Raw genomic sequence first — 14,134 nt, 5'->3', positions numbered from 1 at the left:
CGAGACTCTGTCTCAAAAACAAAACAAAATAAATAAAATAGATTTCATAAGTATGAAATTTGATGGAATCATTTCTGGCACTCCACATTAACATGCGTACTGAAACTGTTCTTGTGATGGGATAGTTTATGTGGGTGTCTCTGAGTTTCAGGTGATTAATCAGGCTTCTTCAAGGGAAGACTGCCTTATTGGAAGATGACTCTTGAGACAGGGTCTCACTCTGTTGCCCAGGATAGAGTGAAGTGGTGCAATCACGGTTCACTGCAAGCCTCAACTTCCTGGGCTGAAGGGATTCTCCCACCTCAGCCTTCCAAGTAGCTGGGACCACAGGTGTATACCACCGCACCTGGCTAATTTTTTTTTTTTTTTTAAGAGACTGGGTTTTCCTATGTTGCCCAGGCTGACTCCAGGGGTCATGGGATTTTCCCCACTCTGCCTCCCAAAGTGCCAGGAATACAGGTGTGAACCACTGTGCCTGGCATGATGACTCCTAAATAATGTTACTTGTCTTTACTCAGTGGCCCAGTCAGGTTGACACATAAAATTAACCTTCACAGGTTAAAACTTCAATAAATGTTTCACTTCCATGTTTTTCTGCAGACAGATGCACCATCAGGAATGGAATTACAGTCATGGTATCCTGTTATAAAGCAGGAAGGTGACCATGTTTCTCAGACACATTCATTTTTACACCCCAGGTAAGTTGGTATTTGTTTGTTCGTTCATTCATTTCTTCATTCAGCAACTGTATACCACACACTATTCTAGGACATGGGAATTTAATTAATTATTTATTTATTTATTTTGAGATGGAGTCTTGTTCTGTTACCCAGGCTGGAGTGCAATGGCGCGATCTCGGCTCACTGTAACCTCCACCTCCTGGGTTCAAGCGATTCTCCTGCCTCAGCCTCCCGAGTAGCAGGGACTACAGGCTCACACCACCATGCCCAACTAATTTTTGTATTTTTAGTATAGACGGGGTTTCACAATGTTGGCCAGGCTGGTCTCGAACTCCTGACCTCAGGTGATCTGCCTGCCTCAGCCTGCCAAAGTGCTGGGATTACAGGCATGAGCCACTGCACCTGACCAGGAATTTATTTCTTTATTTTCAGGCTTTCTTGTTAATCATAGATTATCTTTGAAAATTCCAAATTATTTTTAAATAAGTCTGTTGGTATTTAATGTATTTTTTTGTTTCATTTATCATTATAGGGAAATTGTAGACAAATTGTAATTAGTCACTCTTACTAGAAAAAAATTCAAAGAAAGAATCTAAAATGAAATTAATTATAAATTGCACTGAATATTTGAAATAACCTTTACTATGTATTTCTATGTGTTTTCTAGAAATAGGTCATTTTCTTTTTGCCCTAAAGTAAAAATGAAAGTTCTTTAATTTCTTACTTTTCTTCAAGAGGTAAACCAACTCTTCAAGAGTTTAGTGTGCAACTTTGATTTTTTTTTTTTTTTTTTTTTTTGAGACAAAGTCTCACTGTGTCACCCAGACTGGACTGCAGTGGCAGGATCTTGGTCCACTGCAGCCTCCGCCTCCCAGGTTCAAGCAGTTCTTCTGCCATGGCATCCTGTAGCTGAGCCTGAGCGCCAGCCGCCACTTCCGGCTAATTTTTTTGTATTTTTAGTACAGACAGGGTTTCACCATGTTGACCAGGCTGGTTTTGAACTCCTGATCTCAAGTAATCTGTTGGCCTTGGCCTCCCAAAGTGCTGCTAGGATTATAGGCGTGAGCCACTGTGCCCAGCTGCGACCTCAACTTTTTTTTTTTTTTTTTTTGAGACGGGGTGTTGCTCTGTTGCCCAGGCTGGAGTGCAATGGTGCGATCTTGGCTCACTGCAACCTCCAGGCCTCCCGGATTCAAGCGATTCTCCTGCTTCAGCCTCTTGAGTAGCTGGGATTACAGGCACCCGCCACTACACCCAGCTAATTTTTGTATTTTTAGTACAGATGAGGTTTCACCATGTGGGCCAGGCTGGTCTCGAACTCCTGACCTCAAGTGATCCACCTGTGTCAGCCTCCCAAAGTGCTGGGATTACAAGCATGAGCCCCTGCACCCAGCCTGCAACTTTGATATTTTAAAAAGAAATTCTTTTGAAACTTAGAGCTTTCTTAATAACCACACTTTTCAAAATCAGAGGTTTACTTTTTCAGTAAATGTGCACCCTAGATTATAAGTTTTTGTTGTTGAGTCCTAGATTTTTATCTAGTAGTGTAAATCTGTATTCCCTCCAAGCATGGCGACAAAGAGACCGAGTCTTATTTACGTTTTATAATCACTACTTTACCTGTTGTATTTGCAGTAAGTCTTTTGAGCACTATTAAACCTGTCAATTTTCTTGTCCTGTCAGAAAACTGAGATTTTGGCTCAAAAATGTATGTTATTAACAAAGGGGAACAATATAGATGTCATGTACAAAGAAAATGAAACGTAAGAGGAGATTGTCTGGAGTTCAGGGGATGGAGTGTCAAGTCTTAAATGGTTGCATCTTTTTGCTAAGTGTCACTCAGAATATAGTTACAAATATGTAGCTGAAATTTGTTTGTTCCACGAGCTTCTCAGATGTGTCTACTGGGCAATTTTATGTGAGTTTTGATCAAAATTGGTAATCTCTTCAATCTTAGTTTTGCATAATTTATTATTGCCATTTTCTCAAATGAATAGGAAGTAGTGAAGTATTTTAAGAAGATTGCTCGGTGGGGTTTGATACGAGAACTGCCCAGTAGCTGGGTGGCATTCAGAGTGCATATTCTCTCTCTGAGGTATATAAGAAGAGCCCTGAGAGCTCCTCATTGAGCCTCTTGTGAATCAGTCCATAACCTTGCAGTCTGCAACTGAAGCAGCCTCACCAAAGCAAAGAGCCAAGATTCCCTGTTTGGAAGGGTGGTGGGCAAGATAAAGTCCTCCAAAGTAGTTATAGATGATTCTCTTTCTGGAGTAAAACTTACCTGCTCAGAGTTGTTACACAGCTGTATAAAGTGCTTAATGCTTTTAGTTCTGGGGTGGTTCTGAGGGAAGGAGAAGAGCCTGTGATTTTCTTTCTGAGTATCTTTTTAGTGCTTAGAAATAACTTGCCAAGAAGAAGAAAAAAAAAAAAACCACAAAATTACTTGCAAGCTGGTTATGGTTGCTTATGCCTGTGATACTAGTGCTTTGGGAGTTAGACACGGGAGGGTATCACTTGAGCCCAGGAGTTCAAGGCCAACTTGGCAGCCTAGGAAGACCCCATCTCTAAAAAAAAAATGGGAATGTGTCTTCCCAGCTACCTGGGATGCTAAAGCAGGAGGATTGCTTGAGCCCAGGAGTTACAGGTCACAGTGAGCCATGATCACACCATTACACCCAGCCTGGGTTACTTGCAGACTAACAAAAAATCCCTTATAATTTTGTTTGTAATGCCTAAAGTGCTGATTTTTTTCCTAAGAATTCTTTACTGTGACCTTTATTTTCTGAGTTGTAATATTGTCTGTTTTGGTTTAAAAAAAAAAAGTTTAACCACAGAAATGCATGTTACGTATTTGATTTTTACTTAATCGTAATATGTAATATATGTCTTGTTTTGCTTTTACTTGTTTTCAGCTACTACTTATACATGTGTGATAAAGTGGTTGCCCCAAATGTGTCGCTTACTTCTGCTGTATCCCAGTCTAAAGAGCTCACAAAGACAGAGTCAAGTAAGTCCATATCAAGACAGTCAGAGAAGGCTCACAGTAGTTGTAAACTTCAAAAAACAGTGTCTTATCCAGATGTCTCACTTGAGGAACAGGAGAAAATGGATTTAAAAACAAGTAGAGAATTATGTAGCCGTTTAGGTAAGTATTCAGAGATTATCTTTCTAAAATTAAATATCTAATGAACACATTTATTCAGCATTTTCAAACAGACTTTTTGTTTAAGCTAAATTTTCAGATAATTAGAGCTTTTACCTTTAAAAATGCTACCCTTCAAAACTCTGGGTGATTTATTTTAATCTCAGTTGCTATACTTTCCTAGCGTGGTGATAGCTCAGGAGACTGAGATAGATACAGATAGGCTACCTGGCCTCAGACTGCAAGTTATTTTGATCTGAATTTTTTTTCTTTCCTACCTTTTGCTGTCAGTCTTCAGGAGATCCTTGTTTTTCTTTCTTCCTTTTTTTTTCTTTTTTTGTGACAGAGTCTTTCTCTGTTGCCTAGGCTGGAGTGCAGTGGCGAGATCACGGCTCACTGCAGCCTCAACCTTTTGGCTCAAGTGATCCTCCCACCTCAGTCTCCCTGGTAGCTGGGACCAGAGGCACACACCACTGTGCCTGCCTAATTTAATTTAATTTAATTTTTTTTTGTAGATGGGTCTTGCTATGTTGCTCAAGCTGGTCTCGAACTCCTGGGCTTAAGTGATCCTTCTGCCTTGGCCTCTCAAAGTGTTGGGATTACAGGTGTGAGCCACCACACCCAACCTTTATTTTTCTTTCTAATTTGCCATGAACTGAGACAGCATTTAACTAATACTAAGAAGTACATGTAAGTAAGAGTAGTTAGGTATAGAACTCAGGGAAACTTAGTTATGGAATAAAGCAAGGATTGAAAGCTCTGGGGGCCAGGCATATGGCATAAATGTGGAATATTGGCTGGTTGTTTAAAAGAAAAAAATAGCTGGCTACTTACCATGCCTTTTAAAATACTGTGGATTAAATGAGACATGTCCACAGGTATTGCCTGTGTTACCATCCATATAGCAGCACAGCTTTGCTTAGTGATTAGGCAGTGTGACAATTACTTTAGCTGCCTTGGAACAGTTGGAGGGTCTTCTATTTATTTAATTTTTTATAGAGAATTGAGATTCTTGGGGGTTTTCTTTTTTTTTTTTTCTTGAGACAAGAGTTTCACTCTTGTCGCCCAGGCTGGAGTGCATTGGGGTGATTTCGGCTCACTGCAACTTCTGCCTCCAGGGTTCAAGCTATGCTCCTGCCTCAGCTCTCCGAGTAGCTGGGATTAGAGGCGTGCATCACCACACCTGGATAATTGTTTTGTATTATTAGTAGAGACAGGGTTTTCGCCATATTGGGCAGGCTGGTCTTGAACTCCTGACCTTAGGTGATCCACCTGCCTCGGCCCATAATATTTTCATCACTCGAAAAATTAACCCTGTAATCCATTAGGAGTCACACCCTGATTCTCCCTTTCTTGAAGCCTCTGGCAACCACTAATCTATTGTCTATCTTTATGGATTTGCTTATTCTGTACATTTCATTATAAAAGGAATTGTACAACATGTGGCTTTTCATGTCTGACCAAAAAGCTTATGCTTCTTTCATTAAGGATAATGTTTTCATAGTCCATGTTGTTGCATGTACCAGGACTTCTTTTCATGGCCTGATAAGATTCGATTATGTGGATATACCATGTTTTGTTTATCCCTTCATCAGTTGGTGGACATTTGCAGTGGCTCTACTTTTTGGAAATTATGAATAATGCTGCTGTAAACACTTGTGTAGCAGTTTAAGTGTGGGACTATATTTTCAGGTTTTTTTGGTATATATTTAGGAGTGAAATTGCTAGGTCATGTGGTAGTTATGTTTAATGTTTTGAGGGACTGCCAGACTTTTCTAAAACAGTTGCACCATTTTACATTCCCGTGGTAGCTTGGGAGTTTCAACTTTTGCATATCTTTGTCAACGCTTGTTATTGTCTTTTGAATATAGCCATCCTAGTGGTTGTGAAGTGGTATGTCATGGTTTTAATTTGCAGTTTCGCAGTGAATGATGATATTGAGTATCTTTTCATGTTTTTCTTGGACATTGCATATCTTTGGAGAAATGTCTATTCAGATCTTTTGGCTGTTTTAAAACTAGGTTGTCTTTTTACTATTGAGTTGTAAGAGTTCTTTATATATTCTGGATACTAGATCCTTATCAGATATTTGATTTACCATGCTGTTTTTTTTTTTTTTTTTACTTTCTTATTAGTGTTCTTTTGTGTGTATGTGTGTGTGTGTTTTTTTTCCTGAGACAAAGTCTGGCTGTATCACCCAGCTCTGCTCACTGCAGCCTCTACCTCCCGGGCTCAATCCATCCTTTCACCTCAGCCTCCCAAATAGCTGGGACTACAAGGATGTACCACCATGCTCAGCTAATTTTTGTATTTTTGGTGGAGTTGGAGTTTTGCCATTTTGAGGCTGGTCTCACACTTGTGAGCTCAAGCGATCCACCTGCCTCGGCCTCCCAAAGTGTTGGGATTACAGGGTGTGAGCCACCATGCTTGGCTGTGTTAGTGTTCTTTGAAGCACAAAAGTTTTAAATTTTTATTATATCCAATTTATCTATTTTGTTTCTTGTTTTAGGTATCATATCTAAGACTATTGCCTAATCCCAATTCCAAGGAATTTATATTTATTTATTTTTGAGACTGAGTCTCGCTCTGTTGTCCAGGCTAGTGTACAGTGGTGCGATCTCAGCTCACCGCAACCTCCACCTCCTGGGTTCAAGCAATTTTTCTGTCTCAGCCTTCCGAGTAGCTGGGATTACAGGTGCACGCCACCATGCCCGGCTAATTTTTTTTTTGTATTTTTAGTAGAGACAGGGTTTTACCACATTGGTCAGGCTGGTGGCAAACTCCTGACCTCAGGTAATCCACCTGCCTCGGCCTCCCAAAGTGCTGGGATTATAGGCATGAGCCACCACACCCAGCCAAGAAATTTATATTTCAGGGTTGTAGCTCTTACATTTAGGTCTTTGATTAATTTAGAGTTAATTTATTTTTGTATACAGTATAAGGTCCAACCTTTTCTTTTGCATGTGGATATAGTTGTCTGTATGTTGAAAAGATTATTCTTTCCTGATTGAATTGCTTTGGCACTTTGTCAACAGCAATTGCCTTATAAAGTATGAGTTTTTTAAATTTCTGGACTCTGAATTCTGTTCTAGTGATCTGTATGTCTATCCTTAAGTCATACCACACAGTCTTGATTTCTGTAGTAAACTTTGAAATTGGGAATTGTGAGTCTTTCAACTTCGGTCTTCTTTTTCAAGATTGTTTTATCTATTTTGGGTTTGCTGCATTTCCATATGAATTTTAGAATCTGCTTGTCAATTTCTGCAAAAAATCCAGTGGGGATTTTGATAGGGATTGCACTGAATAAGTAGATCAATTTGGGAACTGTTACTGTCTTAACAATATTAAATTCCAATCCATGAATTTGGGATGTCTTTCCATGTATTTAGGTCTTAAATTTCTTTTAGTGATGTTTTGTAGTTGTAATTGTACTTGCACTACTTTTGTTAAATTTATTCCTATTTTATTTGTTTTAGTCTAATTTATAAATGAAATGTTTTAAAATTTTCATTTATGGATTGTTCTAGTGATTTTTTAATGGAGTGATATTCATACTTTGTTATTTGATTTTTTTCTCTCAAAGATACATCAATCTCAAATAATTCTACAAGTAAAAGGAAATCTGAGTCTGCCACTTGCAAATTAGTCAGAGACATAAACCAAGTGGGAATTGGCCTTGTTGCTGCCACTTCATCTCCTCTTCTTGTGAAAGATGTCATTTGTGAGGATGATAAGGGAAAAATCATGGAAGAAGTAATGAGAACTTATTTAAAACAACAGGAAAAACTAAACTTGATTTTGCAAAAGAAGCAACAACTTCAGATGGTAAAGTTGTTATGTAAATGATAGTCCATTATGAAAAGATACTTTTGTATATTGCTCTGTCACCCAGGCTGGAGTGCAGTGGCACGATCTCAGCTCACTGCAACCTCCGCCTCCCAGGTTCAAGCAATTTCTTCTGCCTTAGCCTTCCAAGTAGCTGGGATTAGAGGCACATGCCACCATGCCTGGCTAAATTTTGTATTCTTAGTAGAGATGGAGTTTCTCCGTGTTGGCGATGTTGGCCAGGCTCTAACTTTTGACCTTGTGATCCACCAGCCTCGGCCTCCCAAAGTGCTGGGATTACAGGTGTGAGACACCGCGCCCAGCGCCCCCGTATATGCTTATAAGAAAAGTCAAGATGAGATGCTATAATGTACTTAAGATTATTGTTTTACACTGATAAGCAATTTTAATATACTTTAAAATTTTTTGAGAAAATAGTTTTTAAAAATAATTACCTCTATATAGAACTGGTAATGATAGCTGAATTTTAGGTATTTTCTGTGCTATATTTTCCAGAACTGAAAATTTTAAGATGATGAAAATAAAGTAAAAATTGTATTGTGATTCTTTACATTACAGGAAGTAAAAATGTTGAGTAGTTCAAAATCTATGAAGGAACTCACTGAAGAACAGCAGAATTTACAGAAAGAACTTGAATCTTTGCAGAATGAACATGCTCAAAGAATGGAAGAATTTTATGTTGAACAGAAAGACTTAGAGAAAAAATTGGAGCAGATAATGAAGCAAAAATGTACCTGTGACTCAAATTTAGAAAAAGACAAAGAGGCTGAATATGCAGGACAGGTAAGAATTACTGTTTGTATAATGGTGCCCTTTCAGCATGGAAATGGAAACTGTTACTTCTCTTTTTTTTTTTTGAGACAGAGTCTCACTCTGTCGCCCAGGCTGGAGTGCAGTGGCGCGATCTCAGCTCCCCACGACCTCCGCCTCCTGGGTTCAAGCAGTTCTCCTGCCTTAGCCTCCTGATTGTAGCTGTGATTACAGGCGTGTGACACTATGCCTGGCTAAGTTTTGTATTTTTTAGTAGAGACGGGGTTTCACCATGTTGGTCAGGCTGGTCTCAAACTGTTGACCTCGTGATCCGCCCTCCTCAGCCTCCTAAAGTGCTAGAATTATAGACATGAGCCACTGTGCTCGGCCACAGTTACTTCTCTAATAAAGGAATTACTTTTTGTCAAGCTCAGTTTACGAAGCTAGATTTCAAAATAGATAATTCTGTTAAACGTAGCTTTATGCTGTATTGTCCAAGATGATTATTTTGATGTTTGTTGCTTTTATTAGTTTAAACTTTTATTAGGTTACTGCAGTTTAGTTACCTAAATTGGTAATCTCTAGCCCTCTGAATATCATATGTTATATTATTTTAATGTAGTATATGAGCTTTCAAATCTGCAAATTAACAAACAGGAACTGTTGCCTATTATGTTCAAAAGCACTGGAGCAAAAATAAACAATTCTCTTTTGTTAATAGAATCTCACAATTTAAGGAACATGAACAAATAACTAACATGAGCAGGCTGTGATGAGCCATATAGTAAAGTATAGGGCATAATGAACATGGTGGATGTGTTTGTTCCTCTCATTCCTTTGCTTTTTCTTAAATTTAATGTCCTGTCAGATGTCAAATTAATAGTATTAGATGCTTAACGAATTTAGTATACATGAAATAGTTCATTTTGTAAGAAGTAATTTGAAAATAAGTGTTTCCTATGATACGAGGATTAAGTGGAAAAACAAAACAATTAAAATTGACATCGCCTTTTAAATCACATAGCTGGCAGAACTGAGACAGAGATTGGACCATGCTGAGGCCGATAGGCAAGAACTCCAAGATGAACTCAGACAGGAACGGGAAGCAAGACAGAAGTTAGAGATGATGATAAAAGAGCTAAAGCTGCAAATTCTGAAATCATCCAAGACTGCTAAAGAATAGAGAATGTTAAAGAGATTCATCTGTGTATTATTGACAAGGTTTTTTTGTTTGTTTGTTGCTTGCTTTGTTAATTGAATTCTGAAGAACTTATCTGCATGAAGATAACTAGGCATTCTATCCATTTGTAGATCAGAGAAAGTGAAGAGATTATATATTAGTACTTAAATTTTTACATTTTCCAAATGAATGAAAATGTATGTTTCTTTGTACTTTTTTAAAAAAACAGCTTAGTAACAATACCATATGGTTTCAACTAGTGGGTAATCTGCTTATATTTCTAATGCAAACTTAACAATTGTGTACTTTTTAAAAGCTGCAGTATGTGATGGAATATAACTGTGGTCAATTTTGTTATCCATATTTCAGACTCAATTTTAGATACAATGTAGCTTTATATTTAAGTATATAGAGCTACTCAAGGAGTTGAATCTCCCCTTTTCTCATTAACACAGTTTTTCTAAGTTGATACAGTATACTCATTAACATACATCAAATTTACTCTTACTTGGTTCAGATTGTGGAATGAATTTCCACCAGTTCTCTTCTTTTTAATGTGTATCCTAGGAGGAATTTTATTGAGGCTATAGCATACCCCATGAGCACAGTGGGGAAGAATAATGTGTTGTTATGCACTGCTGCTAAACAGAAGAAGCAGTTGTAATTTGTTTTTCAGTTTAAATGTGGTTATATTTAGATTTTTTTTTAAGCAGCAACTTTTCAAAAATAAAATAATTTCTGAACTTTGTGTTAATAATGGTGTGAAAATATTAATGTTCTTGAGAAAAACTGATACCATTGTTGTATATCAGTTTCTATACAATCCATGATCCTCCTGTATAGTTTTTATATGTAGTTATGAGTCTTACTGAAATTTATATAATGGACTTGTTTTTCTTTAAGTTGTAAAATGTTAAACACCTTGAAGGTTATTTTGGACTTTTGTATGTTTAAATGTTAAGTCTTACCAAAATTTGCACGAATGGACCATTTTCAATTACTACTTAATATAAAAATCAGGAATTTACAGTCAACTGATAGTACATGATAGGTGCATATAGGACAGTTTAGTTATCTGCTACTAAAAGATTTTTAGATAAGTTTTAGGAGATAAAGGAATTCCATAGTTTCGGGAGGGAAAACATCTTCTGCACTTTTTTTTTGCACAGAAAAGTCTGTCATTCTCCAATGGCAAATTTCATATTTGTTAATTCTTGGCTTAAAATATATTAGGTAAAATTCTTAGATCTGTTTTTAAAGGAAGTTTCCTGAAACTATTATTAATTGACATTATTACCCCATGGATTTTATGGGATAATACATGTTTTTCATGTTCTCTTATAAGGTACTATGTATGAATTACTTCAGCAAGCTGTATTTATTTTAAAATAAATTAGCTAGGGTTAAGGTTATACTCTATTTCCAGCACAGAAGGTAGATAATCTAACGGTGTAGAAAGAAATCACTAGGTTGTCATTTAACCAGTTATTTTCATATTTTGCTTAATAGTACATATCCAAAAAGAATTTTGTATTTCCCCAGATGTAATTTTTTACTAAATTGAGTATGACCTAAATGTGTATATTCAGTTTTCCATTTAAATTTTGCTATATTAAGACTAATTTAATTTGTTGATTCTTGGAATCTTCTCAAGGAGGAACAAATATTAAAATGACATGCAGAAACAAATATTTAAAATGATGTATTCTCCCAATACAATCTGTTTAGATCTGGAGAAAGAAAAATCAGATATTTATGATATAGTTTTATTTTAATTTTGAATTATTCGTGTCACAGCTCAGCTTTTTGGAAGACAAACTGAAACACCTATAATTTCATTTATATTTCTAATTCACTTGGAACCTTTCTGCTTTATGTTACCTAGAAAATGATAAAATAATTTGTTTCAACCCAAAACTTCTAAAATAAATTGCTTAATCCTTGAAATATGTTATTTGAAAATTTTAAGCAGTGTTTAAACACCATTAAATTATTATGAACTGGTAATTCAGAATTGAGTAAAGAAATATTTCTTCTAGTCCTTCACATAATGAAAATTTGCCACATGACATTGTATAGTCTTCATTTTTCAGAAGATGCGTTGATGTGCCATAGGTTTCTGTCTAACTTCCTTGAAAATAGTTTTTTAAGTCAATTGTAAATATACATATTATTGTTAAAAGTAACTTTAAACTGTACCACATAGCTTGAAAACAATATAGAGATTTTGTAATACCTTATAAGTGGCCTCGGCTAAAATACCCATATAAAACTTACTCTATTCTTTGCATGCTTATTTTGTGTGTTGGTTGCTAGCTTAAAGTTTGATTTGTTGTTAGTTTTTGTGTGCCAAATTCACTAGGCAAGCAGATTTTTCCTCAGACTTCAAAAAATAATTCTTTTTGGGAAAAATGTAAAAATGTTTACTCTAAAAAGCTGCATTAAAGGGACAGCCTATAAAAGGTTTTGCTAGCTCATCTTTAGAAGGAAGAAAGAATATTAGCTTGGGTGATGTTTAATTTGGGTGGTGATAGTTTCTGTAGTCTAAACTGTATGAGAAAAGTGTACCTACTCTATAAAGGTAATAAATGTAAAACCTCTTGCTGTTATTGAGGAAGCTCTTCAACTACTCTAAATTTCACAAATGTAACTTATAACACTATGAAAAGGTTTGACCAACAATTTACGTTTGCTGTGTGCTTTAGTTTTTGTTTAAGCATATTCTTTTGCTTGAATTTCTGTGTTCATGAGAGTTAGGGTGTTTTATGCTTCTTGAACTAATTTTATAACATATTTAATATATTACCAGTTAAGATATAAAATCATTTGTACATAGTGAATTGTAAAGCAGCTATTCAAGTAGGTGAAATAAAGTATATATTTGTGGGCTATCCATATCTTTTAGAAGTCCTGACAGAACAATCAGTTTATTTGCACATAGGTAGCTTCTGTTTGAAGGAAAGTACAGTTATAAGGAAACTCAAATACTATAAGATATGTCAAGGTATTTCTCCAGAATTAATTGCAAAGCTAGTGCGGAAGGTTTTTAATCAGCTTCTAAAATTTTCTTTTCAATAAGACATATGTTTTGATTACTTAGGGAAGATGCCTCATTTTTATTTGCCCTTTATGCATTTAATCCAAATGATAGGAGATTAAAAATCAATATAAAGAAAAATTGTGCTCATACTGTACATGTATTTCTGTGCTTGGAACTACTTGTTAATCTTATCGAAGCTGTCAGCAATAAGGGACATATAACTGCTGTATTATACATTGTGGAATTGAATAAACAGCCTTTTTTTTTCTAGTATAGGGTACTTAAGCATTTCCACTTTTGGAAGAAAAACATACGAGTATTTTATATTACATTTCATTTAAAAGGACAGTTTTGTTTTTTTTTTTGGTAAATCCTTTCATTGAAATGGCTTCTATACTGTATAATGTAGTTTGGAGCCTATTTAGTAATAGAATTAAATGTCTTACGTAGTGCTACAATTTTTGAATTAGAAAGTGATCAAATGTAAAAAAAAAAAAAAAAATCTAAAAATTCAGCCCAGAAAACAAAATAGTGTATTAAATTAGTTTAACGTAAAAGGAATTTATAAGACTTTTTTCCTCAATATAGATACCTCACTTGAAAAGAAAGCACAGCATACTTAAAGTAGTTCTAGTAAACATGTCCTAGAAAACAGTTGCTAAATGTAGGACATCTTTTGAGGAATTAGTTTATGAGAAATAAAATTTTGCTTGTTTTTAACTATCCTGTTAGAAATATTTGTTTATCCTGATAATTTTAAGCCAACATAGTAGTCTTAAATTATTTTTGAATTTCTAATCTGTGAAGGCAGTAAATGAAATATGTGTTCTGCAACTGTTGAAACAAATAATTGACATTGACCATAATTAAATTTAAAAATTTGCCAATGATGTACAGTTTTACAGTTAAAAGTTGCTGTGGTTGGTTGCATTACATGACACAGAAAAACTGTCCTCTACCTCACGTGAAATAAATATTTTATATGGTTTTACTAAAAATAAGACTCATGTATCTGGTCACCTAGTTTACAAATTTTGAATTATATTTATTGAAACATGACATACTGTGCTCTGAGCTTATACCTCAATTGTATTTTGTGCTGTTTTCCATTTTCATGCCTTGTAAATAACTTGTATAGATTGTGGATCAAATTCTAAATAAAAACTTTTAATGCCAATTAAATTTGATTCAAGTTATTTCAGTATCGTGTGTGAGCTTAACTTTCTTGTTCCCTAAGATTGACATTTTCTCCTTTGTTCCTTTAAAGTCTATTATTCGTCGCCTGGGCGCGGTGGCTCATGCCTGTAATCCCAGCACTTTGGGAGGCCAAGGCGGGTGGATCACCTGAGAGGAGGAGTTTGAGACCAGCCTGGCCAACATGGTGAAACGCTGTCTATAAAAATACAAACTTAGCCGGGCGTGGTGACTCATGCTTGTAATCACAGCTACTTGGGAGGCTGAGGCATGAGAATCGCTTGAACCCAGGAGGCAGAGGT

The 14,134-nt window shown here is 35.9% G+C and overlaps 1 protein-coding gene across 2 annotated transcripts in view; it reads left to right on the top strand.

Annotated features, from left to right (window-relative positions):
- The window catches only part of SKIL (SKI like proto-oncogene), a 38,386-nt gene extending 24,566 nt beyond the window's left edge, over positions 1-13,820 (top strand). For both annotated transcript variants that reach the window (XM_010372612.2, XM_010373321.2), the window contains exons 3-7: positions 601-698; positions 3,593-3,825; positions 7,406-7,647; positions 8,227-8,451; positions 9,443-13,820. In XM_010372612.2, coding sequence (XP_010370914.1) covers positions 601-698; positions 3,593-3,825; positions 7,406-7,647; positions 8,227-8,451; positions 9,443-9,601 — 957 coding nt within the window. In that variant the 3' untranslated portion in view covers positions 9,602-13,820. The remainder of the gene's footprint in view (positions 1-600; positions 699-3,592; positions 3,826-7,405; positions 7,648-8,226; positions 8,452-9,442) is intronic.
- Positions 13,821-14,134: the final 314 nt, after the last annotated feature.

The sequence above is a fragment of the Rhinopithecus roxellana genome, chromosome 1 (genome assembly GCF_007565055.1).
Source record: "Rhinopithecus roxellana isolate Shanxi Qingling chromosome 1, ASM756505v1, whole genome shotgun sequence".
NCBI lineage: Eukaryota > Metazoa > Chordata > Mammalia > Primates > Cercopithecidae > Rhinopithecus > Rhinopithecus roxellana.
Note: the sequence above shows the minus strand (reverse complement) of the source record. Positions and strands in the feature narration are given on the sequence as shown.